The following is a 23,639-nucleotide window of genomic DNA, read 5'->3' on the forward strand; positions in this document are numbered from 1 at the left end:
CCTTCTAATAAATTAGTCTGATCAAACTAAATTTATAAACAAAAAAATTTAACACTCGCCTCCACAAGTCCACTTATGGAGGCGAAACTAAATACAAAACAAAATACAACTAAATACTAAATAACTCCACTAATTACAAATTCCACTTAATATAAATTCCACTAAATACAACCAAATAGGCATTTTTTTAAAATCTATTCATATTTTAAATCTTGCTAAAAAGTATACACTCTACTGCCACACTACTGCAATTTGAAAGAAAAACCAAACAAAAACGGCAAAAAAAAGCTAACCTTTTGCGACTAATTTATCTTTGTAAACTGTAATGCCTATGGGTGAGCCAAACGCAAACACATTTTTAACTACAAAATCATAATGCAAGACATCACTCTTGTACTCTTCAAAATCTTCAGCTGATGAATTTGAAAGTTTACTTTCAGGAGCTATTTCTTTGTCAGTAAAAACTGATGAACCTTTAAATGAAGAAGAATCTTCCATTCCAGATAGACTAACTGAGTACCTGTTTAATGTTGTTGCTTGTAAAGAATAAAAAAGAAGCAATCCACCAATACAATCACCAACCATGTGAACCTAGGAAAAAAGTTTTTCTCATATATTTAAAATATTAAACTACACGACACAAAAAAAAATCTTGTAAGAGATGTGAATCTTGTAAGAGATGTGAATCGTGTAAGAGATGTGAATCTTGTAAGAGATGTGAATCTTTCCAAACAAGCTTCACAGTGTTGGAATGAGAAAAAAAATTTTTCTTTCCAGATTACTTATAAAAAAATTTTATTCGAAAAAAGAAAAAAGAATGATTGGGTTAACTTTCTAACATAGACAATATTGCGTTTTGTTCAGATAATAGAAAAAAATTGGATAATTAATTCCGAAGTACAAAATGTTACTTAAAATGGATTCTCTTATATAATGGAAATGTTACTAATTGCTTACATTACAAAGTTAAAGAATATTGTAACATCTTATTAGTCTTTAAAATGTAATAACTTTACGTGCAAAATTGTGAGGTTTTAAGAAACTGCAAACATTCTTCTTGGTCAAATAAAGCGGTAAGTTTCCTTATTTTATGTCTTTGTGACAATAGAACCAAAAAACAAACATTAGGTAAGAAAACACTGGTCCTTTAGAAAAAATATGATACCTGGTAAGCAAAACATTGTCAAAGCATCACTTTTAGCTTGCAAAAAAAAAATTATTTTAATAAATTTTTACAATTAAAACAACATTTCTAATCACTTGGAACATATGCAGTTTTACAAAGCTCAGAGAAGAATAAAGTAAAAATATGTTAGAGTACAAGTTAATAAATCTGTAGAGATGTTGGATTGATGTCCAGAATAAAAAAAGGTATTTAGAAAAAAGAAACAGTGGTTTTTAGGCTCAAATGAGAAATTTTGCATTTAAATTGTAAGAAAAATAATTATTCATTTCAATTATTTTTACACAGCAAAAATACATACAGCAATGTATGTATTATAAGAGTTTTGAAAAGGGCAGGGATTCCAATAGTTATAAACTGAAACACCTCGAAAATGACACATAAACAATAGACCTTTATAGATACTACAACCCTTGGAATTAGGGTCGGCATTTAGCAATGCCAACCTAAAAGTGTTTGAGGTCGGCAATTTCTTGACGACCTCATTTTTATGTTTTATGGTAACCTCTTTGTTTCAAATTTTTTTTGCCAACCTCCAACAGTTTGAGGTCAGCAATTTATTGCTGACATCATTTTTCCTAATTCCGAGGGTTGATACTAATAGAACTTATGTCAGAGTAACATTTTAGTTTAGGGCTCGCAACTAAAACAAAAGTCTAACCACTATTATTGTTCACAACTAGCACAAAAGCTTGATCGTTTTAATTATTTTAGTTGCTTTATTTGGAAGACAACAGGCCATAAACTCCTAAGTTTATGATCACAAGCTCCTAAGGGCAAGAGAAACAAGTTTACACCAGATTGTTTAGGAATAGACACAGTGGAGCATTTATACAACGGCTGACTACCTAAGGATAAATTCTGTTGAGTGTACATAGAGCTGCTAAGGGTTTATGAATGGACAGACTATCTAATGATTTACCTACAAAACTACATATAAAATGACACTCAAAACAAAAATACTATGAATCAAGGACTTGGACAGCTTTCCTCTGATGCAAAACAACCTCCAAATATAAGATTTGAAGGTATTAAACTTTTAGAAGACCTATTCATAATAAAAAATAATTAGGGAGTAATATGAGCATAAAACTTTCTACACCTGAAAATCTAGGAGAGCAAACATATGAATCAATATTTACAAGTCATGGAAGAGCATTATTAGAAATTTTTGGGATAAAAAAAATGACACCTGACTATTGTTAGTCCATGATACACCATTTTCCTAAATCTACGCAACAGATGAGCTTTAAAACAAAATTTTTTAGAAATAAACATAATTTTTACTTTGTAAATTTATTACTTTGTTTTATACTTTGAAAATACTTTGTAGAGATCAAATAGGGTCTATAAATAGATTTTCAAAAAATACACCTTAGCTCTGACATATCTCCTTGCTCATAGTGATCTTATAGTCTTTATATACCTTCATTTTTTAAACTTATACTTTATTGCAATGTTTAACTTTTCAGTTTAACTGCTGATCTGTGAATAGGATGTCTTTCTAAAAATTTCTTTATAAAAAATATTTTACATTATAAATTCCTCAGAAACTTTCAAAATCTAATACATTTAATATTATGCGTTTTATGCATAATTTTCTATTTACTTTTCAGTATTTGTATTTTATGTATGAAAATTTCTTACCTCAACCAGGCTTTCTTGACCTAATTCTTTAACAACTTTTGTATATTTTTTATTTATCTTATCAACTATATCATTGAGAGCTGGTTGAAATGCAGGAGAGTCCAAAATAAAACCTGGAACAGCGCAAAATGGAAAACTGTTTGGTAGTGAGTCATTTCTCTTTAACACAGCTAAAGTAAAAACAGATGAAGATGAAATAATCTACAACTTTTTTATTAAACTGAAAAAAAAAATTACTCAAAATAGTTATAAAACATTATATGATATTTATAAATAAAGTAAACGTAAAGATAAATTAAGTTTTGAAGTTAAAATTAAATATAGATTCTCTAAGTTATTGATAATGGGATTTTTAACAAAGATAAACAAAGTATTATGGGTTTGAAATAAGTTTCTTAAGCTATTGATTATGGGATTCAAAACTATTTTTATATAACAAATAAACTAACATGGGTTTGAAGTTGGAGCTAGATATAAATTTCTTAAGCTATTGATGATAGGATTTGCAAGTAGTGGACATTCTATCAATTTAATATGAAGTTTGCTTCGCAATTCTGGATAATATTTATCACAAAAATTTGTTAAGTTCTTTTCCAAAGTTTCAAATTCTCTCCACTTGTGAATATTTTCAGGCTCATGTTCAGATATCCCTCCTCCATGAAGTACAAAAAGCAATGTATGATTGTTTGAAGATTTTAAAGAAGTATTAACCTAAAAATCGAAATATTGAAAACAATTATAACCATACTTAATCAAAAACAAAATAGATTTGATTTATTTAATACTAACTTACTTGTGGCTTAACTTTATGTTTCTTAATAATAATGGGGTCCAATGAAATAGAATGAAATTTATTCAAGTTGGAGCTTTTTTGTTTGTTTACCAACAAATTTTCACCTAATGATTCTATACATCAATAAAAAAAATTTGAATACAATTTTACTTTAAAACAGTTGTGGTGGATTTCTTTAACATTTTATAACTTTCATAATTTGAATAAGTTACAGAAATAATTTAAATAGCTAATTAAAATCTATTAGTTATCATACCTAAAGCATCATAAAAAATCAAGTCCTCCTCATCACTATTGTCATTTGACTCATTATCACTATCAAAATCTGATTTCACATTTGTTGTGCACATCTCTGTCTTTTTACCTTCTAAGGATTCTTTTAAAGCAATGTTGAAATTAGCAATAGGTTTATCTTCAGCTTTTGCAACAATCGAAGGTTCAATTTTTAATTTATCATTGTGTTCTGAAAAATCACTCATTACCTTTAATAATTCTGATTGTGTTTGCTTTTCTAGCAATCGAATATCTTCTATAGTCATACCATACCATTCATCTTGCCATACCCATGCTTGTCGATGACCAACAAGAATTGGATTTCGAAGTCCGCCATGAATAAAGTGTTCAATTTTACTCTAAAAATTAATGTTTTAAGTTAACAAAAAAAATATTTTCAAGCATAATTTTATTTTTAAGGTACCAAAATAAAACTGTTAAACATATTTTTTGTTAAAACAATGATTTTCTAATAACAGTTATGAGAGTATATGAAAATGTATGTCTAAATGGTAAAACCAACAACAAAGTTTATTAAAAAATTATTTTAGCAACAGTTTTTTTCTAATCAATATCAGGTAGCAAAGTTCACACCTTTTATTTCTTCTTTACCTATTACTTCTGCATCCATTATCTCATACTTTTAAAATCATTATCACCATGCTATTGGTAACATGCCGGAAAATCTGCCTTATGTCCTACTTCCTTCTAGAATTTGCTTTTCAGAGCAAAAGCTAGTAGAAGCTAATATAAAATACCTCTAGCCTTGAAGCTCATGGTTAAGTAGAGACGAGAGACAGTGTCTCACTAAAAAAACTCATCTTAGACAGACATTATTTGTATTTGGCTACTCTCTTTCAGTAGGCCCCTGAATTTTTTCTCGCTTTTATGTTTTCCGAATCATACAACTTTCTTTGTTTTCTGTTAACTCTCAACTTTTTTTTTTTTTTTTTTTTTTTTTTTTTTTTTTTGTTATTCACCTCCTCAAGGCTGAAGGCCACTACAGATGAGGAGGCTACTTATTAGTGGTTATAACCCTCTCTCAACTTTATAGCTCCGAAACACGAACCTTGACGAACAAGGCCGCTGCGCGGAGAAACAAGTTGAGCGCGGTACTACCAGGGACGTGGTGGAGATCGAACTCGAAACCTCTCGCTTCATAAGCGAGCGCTTTACCACTACACCACTACCGCACTATTTAATGGTTCCTTGCAGCATTGTTGAAAAGGAATTTGTTTAAAAAAAATTTGATGAAATTGTTGAGTTAATCTAATCATCATAGTTTAAAATTTAGTTTGAGAAATTTTAAAATTTTGAGAAACAAATTATTTAGAATATTCCTTGAATAAATAACCTGCATGCCCCAGTACTTAAATTCAACACTGATAAGTTTATAAGCACACATCACTGGACTTTTACTGTTGCCATTTTTGTAATCTGCTAACCAATTTTCATTTAAAGGACCACGTTGAGTTTTTTTCGATACATAAAAAAGTGGATCTTCTTCTTTTTTGTAATCTTTTTCTGGAAACACATCAGACACCGGATCCACAAAATCTATGAGAGAAATTTAAAGTTAAAATATAAAAAATAAAATTTTATATCAAAGTTTTAAATAAGTTTAAACATAATGTACCGATTTCAACCTCTTTTCTTTGTGAACCTGATAGATTAAAAACATTTTCCTAAATGCAAAAGCATTAAATATATTTGTAGAAGTAAAACAACATTTGTAGAGGTTTAAAAAAAAAAAAAAGAAAGAAGATTATTAAGTAGGTTTAAAAAATTTTTTTAAGAAAAAGTGAAAAATAGCTAGTAATAAAAGGATCCAATAACATTGATTATAATTTAAATAAAAAAAGAAAAAATTGGAAAATATAGTGGTCTTAAAATGTTTATATAAAGACTTACTATTCTACCCTACCTTCCTAACTGACCATACCCTACTCTATCTCTACTGTGTATCATTTATACTTTTATTATAGTTACCGTTTGTCCATAGTCTGCTAAATAACGAGTTTCAATATCAATGGAAAACTTTTCAACAAAAGGGCATGTGTGTCTTGTTTTTGTATATGGGTAGGCATTCCATGCTTCTTCTTCTACTTGTAGAGCTGTTTTGGGAAGAAGAGACTTCAACCAACCAGGTAAGTGATTACCAACATGGTAAATTTTTTTTGTGTACTGTCCACTTCCACCGGGCCCATTTTGATATGGAGAGTTTTCCAGAATTTCTACGCCACTACCAGCTCCAGTGCTTTCAATTCGACTTTTTTTCTACATATATACAAAAAAAAAACTGTTAACTATTTATTTTAACTGTAGTAAATAGTCTTGAAGTATTTTTTTAAAATTAAACCAATATATTAAAATGGTTTGCGCAAAGACAGAAATCAATTAAAACACCAATGTTATTGAAAAGTTAATTTATCAGTTGATTTATATTGATTTTTTTTTCTTGATCAATAAAAATGTGTATCCAAAAAAACACCGATTTTACATTTCTCAAAGACATTTTTTTTATTTTTATGTTTTGCACTTTTGTGCTTCCTTCCAACACTTCTTCTAACTTGATCATAATAGCCAGAAGAAGAGATTATAACTTTTGTAATGACTAGATTTTATTATTAAAAATATATTTTTAAGGAGAAGGCGGTTACAGTACCACTAAGAAAACCTGAGTTCCTAAACTCAGGTTTTCTTAGTGTCAAACAAAATTTCAAACAACAATCGCAAATTTTATAGTGTTACTGAATGTTCTGGAAAACTCAAGTAAAAGTTATTGTTTAAACACAGCAGATGGGAAAACTTTGGTGTTTAATTTTACTCAGAATAAACAAGACAAAAAAATTTAAAATTTCCATTAAAAGTGTTGAGTGATAAAATATCTACAACCTGCTATTTAATTCTCTTTGATACACAAAATATTTAAGCGATTTGTGAAACTCAAAAGCAAAAGAAGTGTATTAAGATTTACTGATATTCTTCTTATATCTACTTTTAATAAAGAAAAAATAAACTTGGTCCAACCTGAATCATATATAGTTGTGCAATCTTATATTCTTCTAGTGTAAGAGGTAAAGGAATTCGATACTCTTTTATTAGCATTTTTATGGAGAACTAAATAAATTATATAAATAATAAATAAATTATATAAACATTGTTCAAAACAAAAAAATCAAAATCATAATAGAGTTAAGAAATGTAACAAAAATAAATATAAAAATAACAAAAAACATGTATTAGAATATATTTTACTATTAAAGAGTTAAGCAAGAGAGTTAATAAAAATTTTTTCAATTGGCAAAATGTTTTTTTTTTCAAAGTTTCGTTCAAAATTTCAAACTTTGTTCAATTTTGAATTGAATAATTTTATAATTATTTATATCTATTTTTCTATACCCAGCATGGTGACAAACTTTTCTTTTTATCTCAAGCGCCGCTATGTTACTAACAATGTTAAATAACAAGGTTTAAACCTAATAACTTAATAACATAATTACATTGAATAAAAATCTGCTTATTTAATGCTAATTTAATTAATAATTAATGCTTGCAAATCTTTAAATTCTAATACTTTGAGTGATTATATTTTCTAAAATAAAATACATTTTTTAATACTTTTATAGTATTTTCTTAAATGAAATACATTTAAAAAAATTATAATAATGAAATTTATTGTTGATATAAATTAGTTATTAAGGTGCTCTCAAAAGTTCTTACAATCACAGAACACCACTGAAGAGCATTTAAATAGAAAGTCCACGTCTCTTTCCTTATTAGTATCACTTATTGGGCTAGAGCGTCGAACCTTGAACATTTTGGTTTTGAGCCAGAACTCTAACCTTTTTAATATATTTTTATTTCAAAACAGTTTATTTAAAAAGTACTACAATAGAGTTATGCAATACTATTTTTAACAAATACTATTCATAACGAATAGTATTTATGACAAAAATTTTCTGCTCACTGAGATATTAAGCTGATAATATATTTTCAATAACAAAAATAAAATTTTAAAAAACAACTCATTAAAATTATGCTAAAGTAAATAAATGAAGTTATTAATATAATGATACTTTTAAACTAGGTAATGCAGTATTGTTTTTAGCCATTTTTAGATGTTTATGAAACAAAAAATTTTAACTAGTTAATTCTCATTTAATCCATTAATACATTTGTTCTATACTTAAATAAAAATGAGTTGAGAAAAAACTTGAAGAAAAAAATTCTTACCACAAAAAATTATTCTACATAAAAAAAAAAGAAAAATAGACTCTTAAATTATACTGCTCTTCATCTTAAATTATATTGCTATTCATTTAAAAAATGCTTTTTTTAATATTTTTTTTTGCTTTTATATGCAGCTTTAAATATTATTTAAATAAATAATTTTTGCATAAAAGTGCACTTTATTAACATTTTTTAGTTTATATGTGATTAAAAACATTTTAAAATCGTTTTCTTGCATAAATATTTGTTATTATTGGTTATTTAAGTTACTTAAAAAACAACAAATAACTAAAGTTGGTACATAAAAACAAAACTTCTCAATCAGCTTTTTGAAAAAAAAACTCTTTAAGCAATTGCAGAAAAACATTGAAATTATTTGAGGAGCACTTTAAGAACTTATAAAAAACAAAAAACGACACATCTACTTTATTTGCTACAACAATTAATTTAAGAATTACTAACTATTTACATGATAGTTAGAATTAATGATGCGTTATTTAACACAATTAGTTTAAAATAGTTAAAAGGACTTTAAAAACAAAATTAAATTATTGTACATTTAATAACGCTTTATTAAAGAGTTTCATTAGTGACTCTTAGATTTTTTTTTTTAGTAATTCTAAAGAGATTTTCTTTAGTAATAAAAACCTAAAATCTAATTAAGATCATCAACAAATAATTAAGATTATCAACAACATAATTAAGATTATCAACAACATAATTAAGATCAATAACAATTAATGTAACAAAAATGATAATAAACTTATTTTTAAGAAATAATTTTATCATTGATGATTTAAATAAATTACTTTTAAAGATCTTGTCTTTTTCTTTTTAGAGTTTCCAAACCTTTATTAAATCAGCAAACTCTCCTAAAATAAACCATTTCTTTATTAAAGTGAATAAAAATTAAGTAAAAATAAAACAAAACAATATAATTTATTGAACAATATTAAAATATTGTTCACTATTTATTTATCTTTTACATCTGTTCATCTTAGTTCTTTTGATAAGTTAAAAAAAGAAATGTTACAAAAAACTATAACTAAAATGATACTATAAAAAGCTTGATAAACTAAATGTTAATAATGTTGACTTGAATGAATTAAATTCAAAAATCATCATTTGGATTTAGGAAAAAATAAAGGACTACTTAAGGGTAACTTACCTAAAATAAAATTCTTAGAAACATTGATATCATTTTACTAGTCTGTAAAAAAGACTTCAAAAAGAAAATCTGGTTGTAAGGATTTGCTTAAACACTCCCAATCTATTTTCTAAACTTTAGCAATAATTATCTTTATTCTATTTCTTTAAGTCTAAAAGAAACAAATGAAACATTTACAATTGAATTTTTAAAACATTTGCCATTTATATTTATTATTATATCACTTTTTGGTTGCTCAGAAAAAACAGCTGATCTTAAATGTGAACCATTTTCTGTAGCAGCATCCAAACAAATCTCAGTTGTTTACAGTTAATAATTACGTTGTTATCTTTACGACTTCTCATATTATTTTTTATCACTCTCATGGGAACCTTATACAGAATTCAGAATTAGCATCTGTTGGTAATTTACTTATTATTATACTCAACATTTTTAACTTTAATTTTAATTTTTTTTTTTTACTTGCATAAAATACTGTTACCATATTTTAGATGCTTCTCCTAAGGAAACTCCTTCTCATTTAGTTTCATTTAGGTCCAAAAATGAATTGTAAATGTAGCTGCACATGCTGTAGAGTTCAAGCTTTTGTTTAATTGTGTAAAGTTGTATTTTTTTTTTCTTTTCTACAAGTATGGCAACGGCTCAGGAGAGCTGTTATCTTTTGTTCCACCAAAAAAACACAATCTCAAATGCCTCTTCAATCAGTAAGGTCAATTTCTTTTTTTGTAACTGTTCTTTCAGGCTCAAAAAATTTTTATTTATCTAGGTTTTTTTTTCTTTCTCAAATATAAATGTTTTGGAATTCTCTCCAATCTTGATGTTTTCCTGTTTCATACAAATTACATCCTGTTTCCTACAAATTACCTACAGTTTTTAAAGTCTTCTGTCAACAAACTATTTAATTCATTTCTTAACTTTTTAGTAACTGGCAAACAAAAAATAAATATAAAAATAAGTAACCTGCTTGACTGTAGTGGAGCCTTCTAGAGGAGAATTTAGTAAAGAAAAAAGTAAAAGATTTTAGTAAAAAACAAAAAAAAAATTACCAACTTAAATAATTGCATGGTTGTTTGTAGTAATTAATAAAAAAAAAAAAAAGGTTAAATCAATACTAAAAAAAAAAATTTAATCAACAAAATATATGCAAAAATAACTACCTTATAATTAGTTCATTCATTTCATGTCCCACAATAAGGGATAAATATGTTATTTTATAAACTCCAACAACTTTTGCAACATTCAGTGTAATATTTCATTAGTAGTAAGTCTAAATTTAAAATAATTATCAAAAGCATTTATATAACAAAATTTAAATATTTATATTTTAAAATTATAATATATTTGAAGAGAATATATTGCAAATATATTTTTGCAATGTTTTCTTACTTTTTTATGATAAAATGTCATAAAAAATGACCATATCAAATTCCGTTTAAAAATGTTATTTTTTTGTATATACAGTTTCAAGAACTTTTAAAAGAGTTTTATTTAAAAACGATAACTTCTTTTGAAATCTCTATAAATTTCTAGTTATTTTGAGACCCAGTTTGATACACTTTTATCTTAAAAAATTTCAATTATATATGCAGAACTCGGAATTAGAAAAAATGAGGTCGGCAATAAATTGCCGATCTTAAACTGTTAGAGGTTGGCATCAGGTTGGCAAAAAAAAATTTGACACAAAGGGGTTATCTAAAAAATAAAAAACGAGGTCAGCAATTTTTTGCCATTCTCAAACACTTTTAGGTCGGCAATTAGGTTGGCATTGCCAAAAGCCAACCCTAATTCTGAAGGTTGTATATGTGGTCCAGTGAGTAATAAATGTTAATTAGATTTTTTTCAAAAAGTAAATAAAATCAATGACTTTTTCTTTAATTTTAGAGTTATAGAAAAACTTGTTACAAAGTTACAGAAAAACAGGGGATAAAAAAAAAGCTATAATCTATATGACCTTTTAACAATAAAATAAAACAAATAAGATTGAATAAAAACAGCATGAATCATTAAAAAATCACATTCTGCATTAAAAAAAAAAATAGTTCAAGCCAATTAAGTTTGCCTTTTGTGGTAATTTAAAAATAAAACTTCAACTTATACCAAAAATTAAACAACAGGAAGTCATAAATGTCTTAGCTACTGTAAATTTTCACACATTTGTGGAATATGCTGACATTATTAGAAAAAGAAATCTTTAGAATTGTTTACTCATGTTATTTTATAAATATATTTTTAAAGGAGGGATTTCATATAATTATTCTTTAAGCTTTAATTTATAGTTTTTTAGGAGAAACTTATTTTCATGCATTTAGAAATCAATTCTGATTTTGTGTTTAATAAACATTCTTGGTTCGCATGAGTAATTATTTCAAATTTTTATTGTAGGTATAAATGCATTTTTTGGAAATATTACTATACGCAGATGCTGTTTAAAGGGTATAAAATCATCAATATTTTTATCTTTCAATTCGCATATGTATTTCAACAGCATTGTGTCTTTTGAATACTTCTTATTTGTAAAAGATTGTTTATGGTTGGCAAAACATTTTTTCCATTTACCTTCTGTTAAGCCAATATATAGCTTTTCAAGTACATTATAAATTTCCATTTTCAAGTACAATTTTCTGTTGTTTTTCCATTTAGGATTTTTTTTTTATTTAACAAAGCATTATTGTGACCTTTTATAATTCTTTCCATATTTTTTGTGCTACTGTACCTAACTTTAGTTGTATTTTGATTTAAAATTTTATGTAATCTATTAGAGGGCAGGAAGCATTTATCAACCAATTTTAAAAACACTTTTTCTATCTTAGTGGAAACAATTTTGCTATATGGAAAAAGGGGGGGGGGATCAACTAAGTTACATTTTCTAGTAACCAAATTACAAATTACATAGCTCTATTTTGCTCTTTTGTACTATTTTGTTTTCAGGGTCAAATTTTAGTTCAAAACTTTGTAATTTACTTATTTTAAGGGCAAAATCGAATATCGTTAAAAGGAATTGAATACATTTTCATGATAGGAGTCTAGGTTAAGGATGTTATTAATTGAAATCAGGTTGTTTTTTTTAAATTTAGGGTGGAAAATTAGAGTAAATATTAATATACAATAATTCATCATTTGATTTTTTGAAAAGCTCATATGAATTTTCGGCCTCGAAAATAAATTAGTTGATAAATGAAAGTAAAAACTATGGAAAGTGTAAAACAATTAAGAAAATAAAACATTTTTTAATTGAATAAACAAATTTTTCTAGCCAATAAAATGCAATTAATTTATTTCCTCTATTATTTTAATGATTTTTATACTTGTGTAAAAATTTGTTTATTATCAAGATTAGCTTAGACCTACATATACATACATATACGTATACATATAACATATACATATATACATATACCATATATAACATATATGTATATATATATATATAGATATATGTTATATGTATATACATATAACATATATATATACATATGCATAACATATATAACAAATATATATGTTATATATATATATGTGTATGTATATATATATATATATATATATAGATATATATATATATATATACATATTGTCAGGTCAGGTTATCCTGCTACTGGTAACATGTATTCCAGTACAATCTGCTTCATGTCCTTCAAAAGCTAGGAGATGCTAACTCCGACTTAAAACACTCCCTGCCTTGGGGCTCATGGTTGAGTAAATGCTAGAGATGGTGTCTTGATAAAAATATTCATCTTGGGCAGATGTTAAATGCATCCGGCCACTGTCTTGTAGAAGGCCTCCTAGCCAAAGACTTAAGAGGTAAACAGATTCTATCTGTTGACCAGCCTTGCACCCCTTCTTTATCTATTACGCTGACGCAGATGTATTTTTAATATATTGTTTCCAGTTTAGGATGTTGAATGTTGGATCTTCTTGACTCAATGCATGGGTTTTGCTTGTGTCTCTGTTTATATGACTAGGCAACTCCTTCTATTATCTCCTAATGAGGGTACAGCTCTAAAACTCAGTTTTATGGTTCTGAGGCCAGCTGGTAATCAGGTTTCCCAAACTCTGTAGTAGCTCTTAGAGAGGCTGATTCCATCAACAGCTGAAAAATATCAAAGTATTAACAGTGCCATGTTGCAAATGGATGGCGTCCCTGTTTGTACTTTTAGTATGCATTGCCGAGGCTACATTTGGAGCCCTTTGTTACGGCTTAGGGTTTATTAATAGTAATGTTGCAATTGCTTGGGCTATTAAACAGTGTTCTGAGTACTATCTATGCTTTGAGTCAAGTTCTTCAACAAATTTAAAAATGAATAAAGTACCAAAAACTATACAACAAAAAAAACTCATCATCACCAAGTTCTCTAAACCTATCATTCACTAATATTTGTGGTCTTCGAAATAACTTTTCTTCTGTTGTGTCTCTTGCAAAGTTCACCCGACCTACTTGTTCTTTATGAGACTAATTTGAGTTCAACTATCTCATCTTGCGATCCTAGTGTTGATGGCTATCTTCCTTTAATTCGTAAAGAGGCAATAGAGTGAAGCTTAGCACCACTTCACTCTATCGCCTTTCTCTTTGTTCTATATCGCTCCCCTTCATCTCAAGACTGCACTCTTTTTGATGTTATTTCTAATCATATTGACCAAGCCCTCTCTATTTATCCATCGGCTTATCTTGTTGTTGTCGGTGACTTTAATGCTCATAACACTGAATGGCTTGGCTCTAGTGTCAGTGATTCTGCAGGCATTAAAGCTCACAACTTTTGCCTTTCTCAATCCCTAACTCAAATAGTCAACTTTCCAAATCGCTTTCCAGACAACCCGAATCATTTACCTTCTCTACTCGACTTATGTCTTGTTTCTGATCCTAGTCAGTGCTCAGTTTCTCCACATTCACCCTTAGGTGCTTCTGATCACAGTTTGATCTCTCTAAAACTAATATCTCATTCTTCTTCATCACCTGAATCCCCCCATTATCGAACCTTATACAACTACAGTAAAGCTGACTGGGATTCTTTCCGTGATTTTCTTCAAGATGGCCCTTGATTAGAAATCTTTTGCTTTTTTGTTGATAAATGTGCTTCTTACATAACTTCGTGGATTTAGGCTGACATGGAATCTTTTATTCCCTCTCGACACTTCCAGGTCAAGCCTCACTCTCCTCCATGGTTTTCCTCACATTGTACTGCAGCAAATGCCAATTGAAACCATTACTCCCATATCTATCAGCAAAACAATTCTCCAGAAAACAGACATTTGTTTATTACTGCTAGAAACCATTGTAAAAAAGTCTTATCTAACACCAAAGCCCGCTATTTTCAGATCATGAAATCTTGTATTTCATCACAAAAATTAGGCCCTCGTTACTTCTGGAGAATCTTTAATAGTATCAATAATAAGGGAAAATCTGTAACTCCACCTCTCTTGTGTGGTTCAGACTTTGTCACTTTACCAAAAGACAAAGCCGAATTGTTTGCTGAGAACTTTTTATCAATACCATCTCTTGATTCCACTAATTGCATTCTACCTTATGGGGTAGTGGTGTAGTGGTAGAGCGCTCGCTTCATAAGCGAGAGGTTTCGAGTTCAATCCCCACCACGTCGATGGTAGTACCGCGCTCAACTTGTTTCTCCGCGCAGCGGCCTTGTTCGTCAAGTTTCGTGTTTCGGAGTTATAGAGTTGAGAGAGGGTTATAACCACAATTAAGTAGCCTCCTCGTCTGTAGTGGCCTTCGGGCCTTGGGGAGGTGAATTAACAAAAAAAAAAAAAAAAACTTATAAAGCCATCAAACAGGTTGATCCATTGCTTGACATTCATATCACTCCAGCTTCTGTATCTAAAGTGATTTCCTGCCTAGACTCTTCTACAGCTTGTGCCCTGGACAACATACCTGTTATTGTCTTGCAGAAGTGTTCTCTAGAGCTGTCATCTATACTTTCAAAACTATTAAACAAGTGCTTATCAGAGTCTTGTTTTCCAGCCTGCTGGAATACGGCATCTGTTATCCCTATTTTCAAAAATTCTGGAGAGCGATCTGATTCGTCTAACCACCATCCCATTAGTCTTCTTCCTATCATAAGTAAGGTTTTTGAATCTTTAATTAACAAACACATAATCTTTCATCTTGAAACTAATAACTTACTTTCTGATCATCTATATGGATTTTGATCTTCTCGTTCTACAGCTGCTTTGCTAACAGTAATAACCTATAGGTCTTATCATGCATTAGATAAAGATGGAGAGGTTAAGGCCATCGCTCTTGACATTTCTAAAGCTTTTGATAAAGTTTGGCATGCTGGTCTTCTCCATAAGCTTACTTCTTATGGTGTATCTGGAAATATCTTTAAGATTATTGAATCCTTCCTTTCCAATCGTAGTATAAAAGTTGTCCTCAATGGACAGCACTCTTCTTCTTATTCTGTAACTTCAAGGGTTCCTCAAGGTTCTATCCTTGGCCCTATACTCTTCTTAGTTTACATTAACAATCTTCCAGATATTCTCACATCTAAGGTGGGATTGTTCACTGATGATACTACCATTTATTCTTGTTGTGATAAGAAGCCAACACTCTCTGATTGCTTGGAGGGGGTATTTGAGCTTGAAAAGGATCTCACTTCTGCTACAGCATGGGGCTCACAATGGCTGGTGAACTTCAATACAGATAAAACTCAGGCTTTTTTACAGTGGTAGATCTAATTTGCATATAATTCTTCTTGCAGAACTTTCTATTATTATTATTATTAAAAAATTATTAGCTATTTCAATGTTGTTTAAAAAACAATCTGCTGCAGATATAACAGGAAATTTGTCTATTTCTCTTATTCAACTATATAAAAGAGTCAAAATAAAACACCCAAAACCCAAATGAAACTCTATATGTTAAAACAATTTTTATTTGAAGAAACTAAAAGAATATATAAATGAATGAACATATAAATAATTTAAGATCAATTTTATTACTGTATTATTATACTTTTATGAATAAAAACTTTTTTCAAGATTAGGTAATATATTATCATAAAAACCAATAGGTTTGTTAATTAGAATGCTTCTCATAGTGGTACTCTAGTTTCTTGAGTAAATTCTCTCTATTGTAAGACAATGTTATAATTACATTTGTAAAACATTGAAATGTTTCCAGAGTTACATTCACTTGTTTTTTATAGTAAATTGTTTTTAAATTAAAATTTTCAAACCAATGTTAAGAGCATACCACAGTATATTTTATATAAGAGATATTATCTATTATCTTATCCAGCATAAATGTTCATCTTTGTCTTTTGGTAAGCGATAAACAGATACAAAGTTCTCATTATTTTTGTCGTTGTTAAACAGCCATAAAGCGATACAACACTGTTAGAGGCATAATACATTATGAAAATTTTTTTTAAAATCTTAGAAAATTTGTTTTTAAAATTCAGCCTTTCCATTCAATTGGATAACTGCAAGGCCTGCTGTAAAAATAGACTTCATTTTTAGTTCAAAGTTATCACTTTTTAATCACTTGAAAATTTTATATAATTATATAAAATTATATAAAATTTAATATATATAATTTTATAAAATTTTATATAATTATATTTTATATAATTATATAAAATTTTATATAATTATATTTTATATAATTATAAAAAATTTTATATAATTATATATATTAAACTTTGATATATATTTTTAAACTTTGATTTTATAATATTATTAGGGAAAAATTAGGAAAAAGTTGTTAAAGGTTATCGAAGGACCCCTGAAAATATCTTTTATTCAAAAACTTATTTATATAGAACATATTAAAAGGTGGTATATATGAATGTATATCAGGGGTAAGTTACATAGCTTGAACTGCAACTCAGAAAAGTCTGAAGTTACTACACCAACTTTTACACCTCTATGTCTAACTTTAACACTGACAATTTCAAAGAAGTTATAAAAAAATCTAAACTTAGAATGCAGCATGTTTTATTAAACATATGAGTTATGATTAAAGGCAAATCGTTTACCATTAATAAATTAAACTAAAACATTAATAGTTTTTCGTAACTTAAAAAATAAAAATCTTAAATCTCTGAGTTTATTACTGAATAATATTTTTATTATTTCATTAACTTATGCAAACAGTTTTATTTAACATTTTTCATTATTGAAATTAACTGGAAAAATCCATGAGTTTAGAAACTGTTGTTTTTAATGATTGAAATTTTATGATTTATTTTCTCTAATTACAATTTTACAGTAAAAAACATACCATATAAAACTTTTTTTTTCATCTTTTATTAGAAACTTTAACAACTTAAAAAACATTTAAAAATTAACAATTTAAATACAGCGAATCTTTAAGTATTAATAGCAAACTTAATAGCATGGTTGTAACTTTTATAAAGACACTCAATATTCAAAAGTACAATTTATTTACATTATCAAACTATGCTATAGCTAACGTTAAAAATAGACTCCTGCATAACAGAGAGACATAATTCAGTTAACTATAAACCTGTCTTTAGCTGCTTAGTATCAAAAGTTTTTAAAACTCTAAACAAAGAAATAAAAAAAATAAAAAATGAATAAGTTTTGATAATTTAAACATGATAGTCAACAGTTACAAGATTAACAGCCTCGGATAAAGTTTATGGAATTTGAATAAAACTTACCATTGAAAATTTAATTCCGCTACATTACTAACTTTTTGATTGTGTATTTTCCATTTAAATAACTTATTTACATCTGGGTTCTTTGTTGTTTTGATTAGGATTTTACCTGCATTAGAAACAGAAGCTACAACATAAATAATTTAAGTTATACTTGAATTAGCAATTGACGCAATTGAAACTTCCAAATTACTTGTATATTTTTGCCAGTTACTCAAAAATAATTAAAATAAAAATTACATTTCAATCTATTATGTTAGGAAGTAATTTTCCTTCAAATTAGCGTTTAGTTTGTTTACGGTTTATTTATTTAGGGAAAAAATCCCAAAAAATTATTTTTTATCGGTACTTCGAAAATAGCGAATTTATTTCAGTGTGTGAGAGTATTTTTTTATTAGTATTTGTATAATACGGAAATATAATATGGAAACAAAAGTTAGTGCCCGTGTTTTTAAAAAGCCAATCGCAAACAGTATCGACGATAACAGCTTTTGTATTATAATTATAAAGGAACTCTATACAACTACTGTAATATAATATTTTATTAATTTAATAATTCCTTACTTAAATTACAATAATCATATGGCAAGTATCGTCCATGCATCAAACATTGGAGAATATTTGATCCTTAAGTGTTTTAAAAGTCGTGATCCACGTGTTATCGTAAAAGCCTACACTACCTACATAAGACCAATTTTAAAATATTGCTCTCCGGTTTGGTCGTCAAACCACATAGAATTAAACAAAGTCGTGCAAAGACGTTTTTCCAAGAAGATAGCTAACCTAAATAACTTTTCATATATTAATAGACTTAGAACTCTCGGTTTGGAACTACTAGAAATTCGTCGCTTTAAGCAAGATATGACTACATGTGACAAAATTCTGAAAAATTGAGTTGGCCTAAATATACCAAGTTTCTTTTTAATAAACTATATTTACACTCGAGGTAATAAATTCAAATTACCCAAAACTCGATGTCAAAATTCACCCGACTGAATGGTGTTAAATAAGTTAAATAACCGACTAGCCGACTAAATTCGTAAAAAAACCCGGCTGTGACTTGAGAATTGCCTTCTTTTTTTTTCTTTTTTTTTAATGGGGGGGGGGGGGGAATTCCACTCCTTCGTAAAATCGCCTCTGCATGTATCACTGTTCTAATCATTTTAAATCTAATCTAAGGTAAAACTATAATTTGTAAAGTGCTTATTACAAAAATGAATAAAAGGCTTACTGCGTAACTCTTTCATTTATTTAAGAGAAAAACCAAAGTAGGCAGTAATAGTGACTATTTTGGTCTATTGATTTAACACTAGATCTGACACATGATGATCTGTTGTTGCAGTTTTTATAAGAATGGTCGGAAGAATGATCGGTTTTTAAAAGAATGGTTGTTTTTACAAATAAAACGATATTAAGAGAATATCGCGTTTTTGAATACGTGTACAATGTTTTTAAAGCAAACCGTAAGATATGCAGGGGTCAAGCGTATGACAATGTTGTTCATAAGTAAGTACGTTAAAAAAAGATTCAATAAAAGATAATGAAGAAAAAAACTTGCCCACTATTTAACTTTGCCAACCATCACTTTGAATTTGTTTGGATGCAGTTCTGTTGGCTGTGACATAACAATTAGCTTTTCTACATAATACAGTTACTAAATATGTCTTTTCTATGCATCAAGAAACTGTTAGGAAGCCCTTTAAAACCCTTTTTTTACCCTTTTTAAGGCATAAGTTTAGACTTTTTTAAAAAGAGCAATTAAAGCAGGGGTTTCGTTGACGCACGTTCAAGAGTTAATGTTGATTTAACTTAAACATGTCTAAAGTAACTAAAAACATTAAACATAAAAAACCGTCACTATTACCTAATTTTTTCAATATATCTTTTAGAAATATTCGTGGTCTTCAAAGTAACTTTTCATCTGTTAAATCTTACCTCTTGAAAATTTAACTAAACTTGCCTGCTCTCTGTGAGACTAAGTTGAATTCGGTTGTTTTATTTTTTGGATCTCAGTTTTGATGACTACTATTATTTGATTTGGGGTATACTTACTCATTAACTTATCTGTTTGTTAGGAAATCAGGTTTGAATCCTCTATCCAATTTTATATGTGCTTCCACTTTTTACTCAATTACTTTTCTCTTTGTTCTTTACTGTTCTCCTTCTTCTCAAGCACGCACTCTTTTAATTGTTATTTCTGATCAAAGGGTTTAAGCCTTTTCTCTTTTTATGCTTCTTCCAATATTGTTGTTATTGGTGACTTTAAGGCTCATCACACTGAATGGCTTGGTTCTAACACCACTAACCATGCAGGTACTAAAGCTCATAGCCTCTGTAATTCTTAATCTCTTACTTAGTTAATTTCGCAACTCGTTTTTCAGACTACTCTAATCACTTATCTTCACCTCTTAATTTGTGTCTTGTCTTTGACCCTAGCTTGACACGGTGCATAGGAACATACTCTAAGACCTTGCAACACATCCCCAGAGATTTTATTTTTGATTATCATTAGAAAACATTTCCTCATTCAAAAAATGTAAACGACAACTTTTTTTAGTGGGGGCCTGGGGAGAAAACACACATTTTAGGGCAGTGCCCAGGAATTTTGTTGTTCAAGATAGGTAGCTAATAAGCATGGGGCATACTCAAATTTTTAGTATGTTGATACTGGTAGCAAATGAGGATGACTTGCAAAAAATTAAGGTAATTGAAGCTAAACCAACCCCGCCCCGATCCCTAACTGCCCCTTTCCTAGAACTACGTCTCCTTTAATCGTAAATTTTTTTTTTGTTCTATTATAAAGTAGATCAAAATTCATCGACAGATTTCAAATTTCATCAAAAAATCTCTTTTCGTTTAAGATTTATAACAATGCAAAGCCTAAAATTACCCCCTGAAATATCCTTAAATGGTCTCAACTTTTAAACGAAAATTTTTTTTTTGATGTAATTTGAAATCTGTCGATGAACTTTGATCTAGTTTAATATAAAACAAGCAAAAAGTTGAAAAGTGTTTTTTGGAACCATACCCTGGGGAGGGCTATAAGGGGTCGAGAAGGGTTTGCTACAATTATTTATTACAGTAAAAAAAAAAACTCTGATTTTTATGGTTACATTATGATTGATATTTTACATTTCAAAGTCATACTAAACGTTTGTTCATAGGAGATTTAACACTTTACTTTTTACAAACTACATTCCTGCAAATAGAAAGCTACTTTAAAAGTGCTTGTAGTTGTAAGCAACAACCGCGTTTTTCAGCGCCTCTATATAGTTTGGGCTGTGCTCTCCAACTTTTCTCATTCACCAAAACTGATTGAAATCCTGATGAATGGATTCGAGAGCTTGTTCAGTCCAGTAACCTAAGCCTATAGAACAGTAGAAGTACAAAAGAAATGCAAGTTTACTTAATAAATATTCGTCGTAAATTATGCAAATTTTACGATTCAACTGTTGAAATAGAGTATTTAATTACTAAGATTATAAATTGTTTTTAATCAAATTTAAAAGTTATTTATCATACCAAAGACTCCACCTTTTATGTTGATAAATTCAATAACATGTTGCTCAATTATGTGTACCTTCAAAGGAATTGTAGCCCTTAGATTTCTATAGCTCGTAGAGAACTCCTCTAGATCTTTAACATACGTGGAGCTTAATGATTTTCCAAAACAACCATGGGCTATTTTTTCAAAATCTCTAAGTACCTTAATACATTTGGCAGCGGAAACTCCAAGACTAAACTCTTGAAAAAACAGTTCAAAGCTGTCTATGTTTTTAAGCAATTTATGACAAGCATTGCCTTCCAAACGATGCTGCCCTTGGTAGGACACTCTGCAGATGTTTATTTTAGACAGATATTGATTAACAAACTGTAACCCACACTACTTGTTTTCAAATAAATTTTTTTCAATCTCTTTTAAAATTTTGTCTACAACACCTAGCAGTATATGTAGTCCAGGAATATTTACAAGTTCTAGTATTTTTTTGTTTTTGTTGCCTGTTAATAAAGGGGAGTTAACAACATTAGTATATTTTTTAGCTTTTTTTAAATTTGCACCATCAGCCATCCATTGGTCGTACAATGTACACAAAGACTCTAGAGTATAATGATCAGCTTTTTGAAAGTCAGGAGATAACGTCATGCAATACGGACAAGGGTGTTTTGATGTTGCAGTTTGTTTTCCAACCATTTGAAGCAAAATCTTTAGATCTTCAGATACTGTGTAATCTAAGGATGAAATGTTTAGCTTATCTAATATTAACCGCAAGTTATGGTATTTTTCGTTCAATGAAGGCAAAATGGCCAATATAATAGTTTTGTGGAGGCTTGAATCTTTAAAATCTTTGCACGCATATCCGTCACTCTTGCTCAGTTTCTCTGGAATTTTATTATTTTTTAACTCTGGTTTTAGGGTTATTGACAGTGTAACTTTTAGGAATCCCTACCCTCCATCTACACATAACTTGATATCAACATCATTTGTTTCTTGACTTCTGTGATGAAGTACCATTGCTACGAGTTCTTCAATGTCATTGCAACACACAATAGGAGTATCTTTTTCTACCAACTATACATTCATAAAAAATCAAAATGAATAATACAAATTGCAATCTAGCTATAAAATAATTTTTTTGGAAATAGTTTACTTACCTCTTCGCTTTCTTTTAATTTTAATAGCAATGGGAGTTTATCACAATTGAATAAATTTCCAATTATTTTGTTGTTCTCAATCAGCTTAATATTGAAACCGGATTCCACACTTTTTCGTCCTGCCTCACTTCTCAGAAATCGTGCAACTTCAATCATGTTGCGATTACTTATAAATCATAATAAGGTTATTACAAAAATTGGGTTTAAACTCATAACAAATTTATTTTTAAAAGTATTTTTAAGCAACAAAAATTTACCTGGAATGTAGTTTTAATTGAAGTTTGTTCAATTTATCTAAAGAAAAGAAAGGTTTCTTAACCTCAGTCTTTCCGAAAGAGACAGTGAGTTGCTTCGGACCAAACGTTTTCAAAACTAAGGTGTTCTCTGAGTCATTTGTGCTGAAATCTTTGATAGAGCTGGACAAAACTTTTCCTTGCGTTGTTGGGGGTGTTGATTTTACAATGGCAGTCAAATTCTTTTGTCTATTTAATTTCGTACAGGGATATGGAATTCCCTGTCCCACTTGGGCATAACAATGTTGACAAACTAGTCTTTCTGCAGGTTTATTTGAAACATCTTCAGCGCCTTGATAAACAAGCTTTCCCGAAACACAATCAACCATTGGGGCCAATATTTTTTTCATTTTTGATTTGCGCCCATTTTCACAAATAAAACATTCACATTTTTTCCCTCTAATAACTCTGGTATTCAGGTCTAAATTTTATAGCACTTGTATGACAACTATAATAACTAAAATAGCGAAACTAAATTTTAAATGAAGTAAATTAAACATCAATATAGTTATAATTACCTTCATAACACGGTCGCATAATGAAGTAAGGATCAGTCCCTGCAAGCTTTTTTCTACATTTTGAGCAAAGCATGGTAGGAAGGTCAGGATTATCCGCTGAATAATCTTTCCAGAATATAGTTTTGATAAGGTTTGAGTAGTCATTTTTCTTTTTATTTAGATTTAAATAAGTTGTTTCAGGATTATTTATTGGTCTTAAATCCGTGCCTTTCCTGAAGCAGCAAATGCAAATTTTTTTTACAAAA

General features: G+C 28.7%; 1 protein-coding gene across 10 annotated transcripts in view; it reads right to left on the reverse strand.

Moving 5' to 3' along the window:
* LOC100202951 (membrane-associated phosphatidylinositol transfer protein 2) overlaps positions 1-23,639 on the reverse strand; it is a 64,234-nt gene that overhangs the window by 34,949 nt on the left and 5,646 nt on the right. For 3 of the 10 annotated variants that reach the window (XM_065807382.1, XM_065807374.1, XM_065807376.1), the window contains 12 exons: positions 17,934-18,039; positions 10,455-10,564; positions 8,939-9,001; positions 6,927-7,016; positions 5,886-6,173; positions 5,533-5,581; positions 5,251-5,453; positions 3,880-4,255; positions 3,624-3,736; positions 3,280-3,541; positions 2,831-3,000; positions 294-591 (listed from right to left, as the gene is read on the reverse strand). In XM_065807382.1, coding sequence (XP_065663454.1) covers positions 294-591; positions 2,831-3,000; positions 3,280-3,541; positions 3,624-3,736; positions 3,880-4,255; positions 5,251-5,453; positions 5,533-5,581; positions 5,886-6,173; positions 6,927-7,004 — 1,837 coding nt within the window. In that variant the 5' untranslated portion in view covers positions 7,005-7,016; positions 8,939-9,001; positions 10,455-10,564; positions 17,934-18,039. Of the gene's footprint in view, positions 1-293; positions 592-2,830; positions 3,001-3,279; positions 3,542-3,623; positions 3,737-3,879; positions 4,256-5,250; positions 5,454-5,532; positions 5,582-5,885; positions 6,174-6,926; positions 7,017-8,938; positions 9,002-9,297; positions 9,449-10,257; positions 10,281-10,454; positions 10,565-17,933; positions 18,040-18,170; positions 18,310-23,639 lie in introns of those variants that run through there. The other 7 variants (XM_065807377.1, XM_065807379.1, XM_065807383.1 and 4 more) reach the window with 4 other exon arrangements.

The sequence above is a fragment of the Hydra vulgaris genome, chromosome 10 (genome assembly GCF_038396675.1).
Source record: "Hydra vulgaris chromosome 10, alternate assembly HydraT2T_AEP".
Taxonomy (NCBI): domain Eukaryota; kingdom Metazoa; phylum Cnidaria; class Hydrozoa; order Anthoathecata; family Hydridae; genus Hydra; species Hydra vulgaris.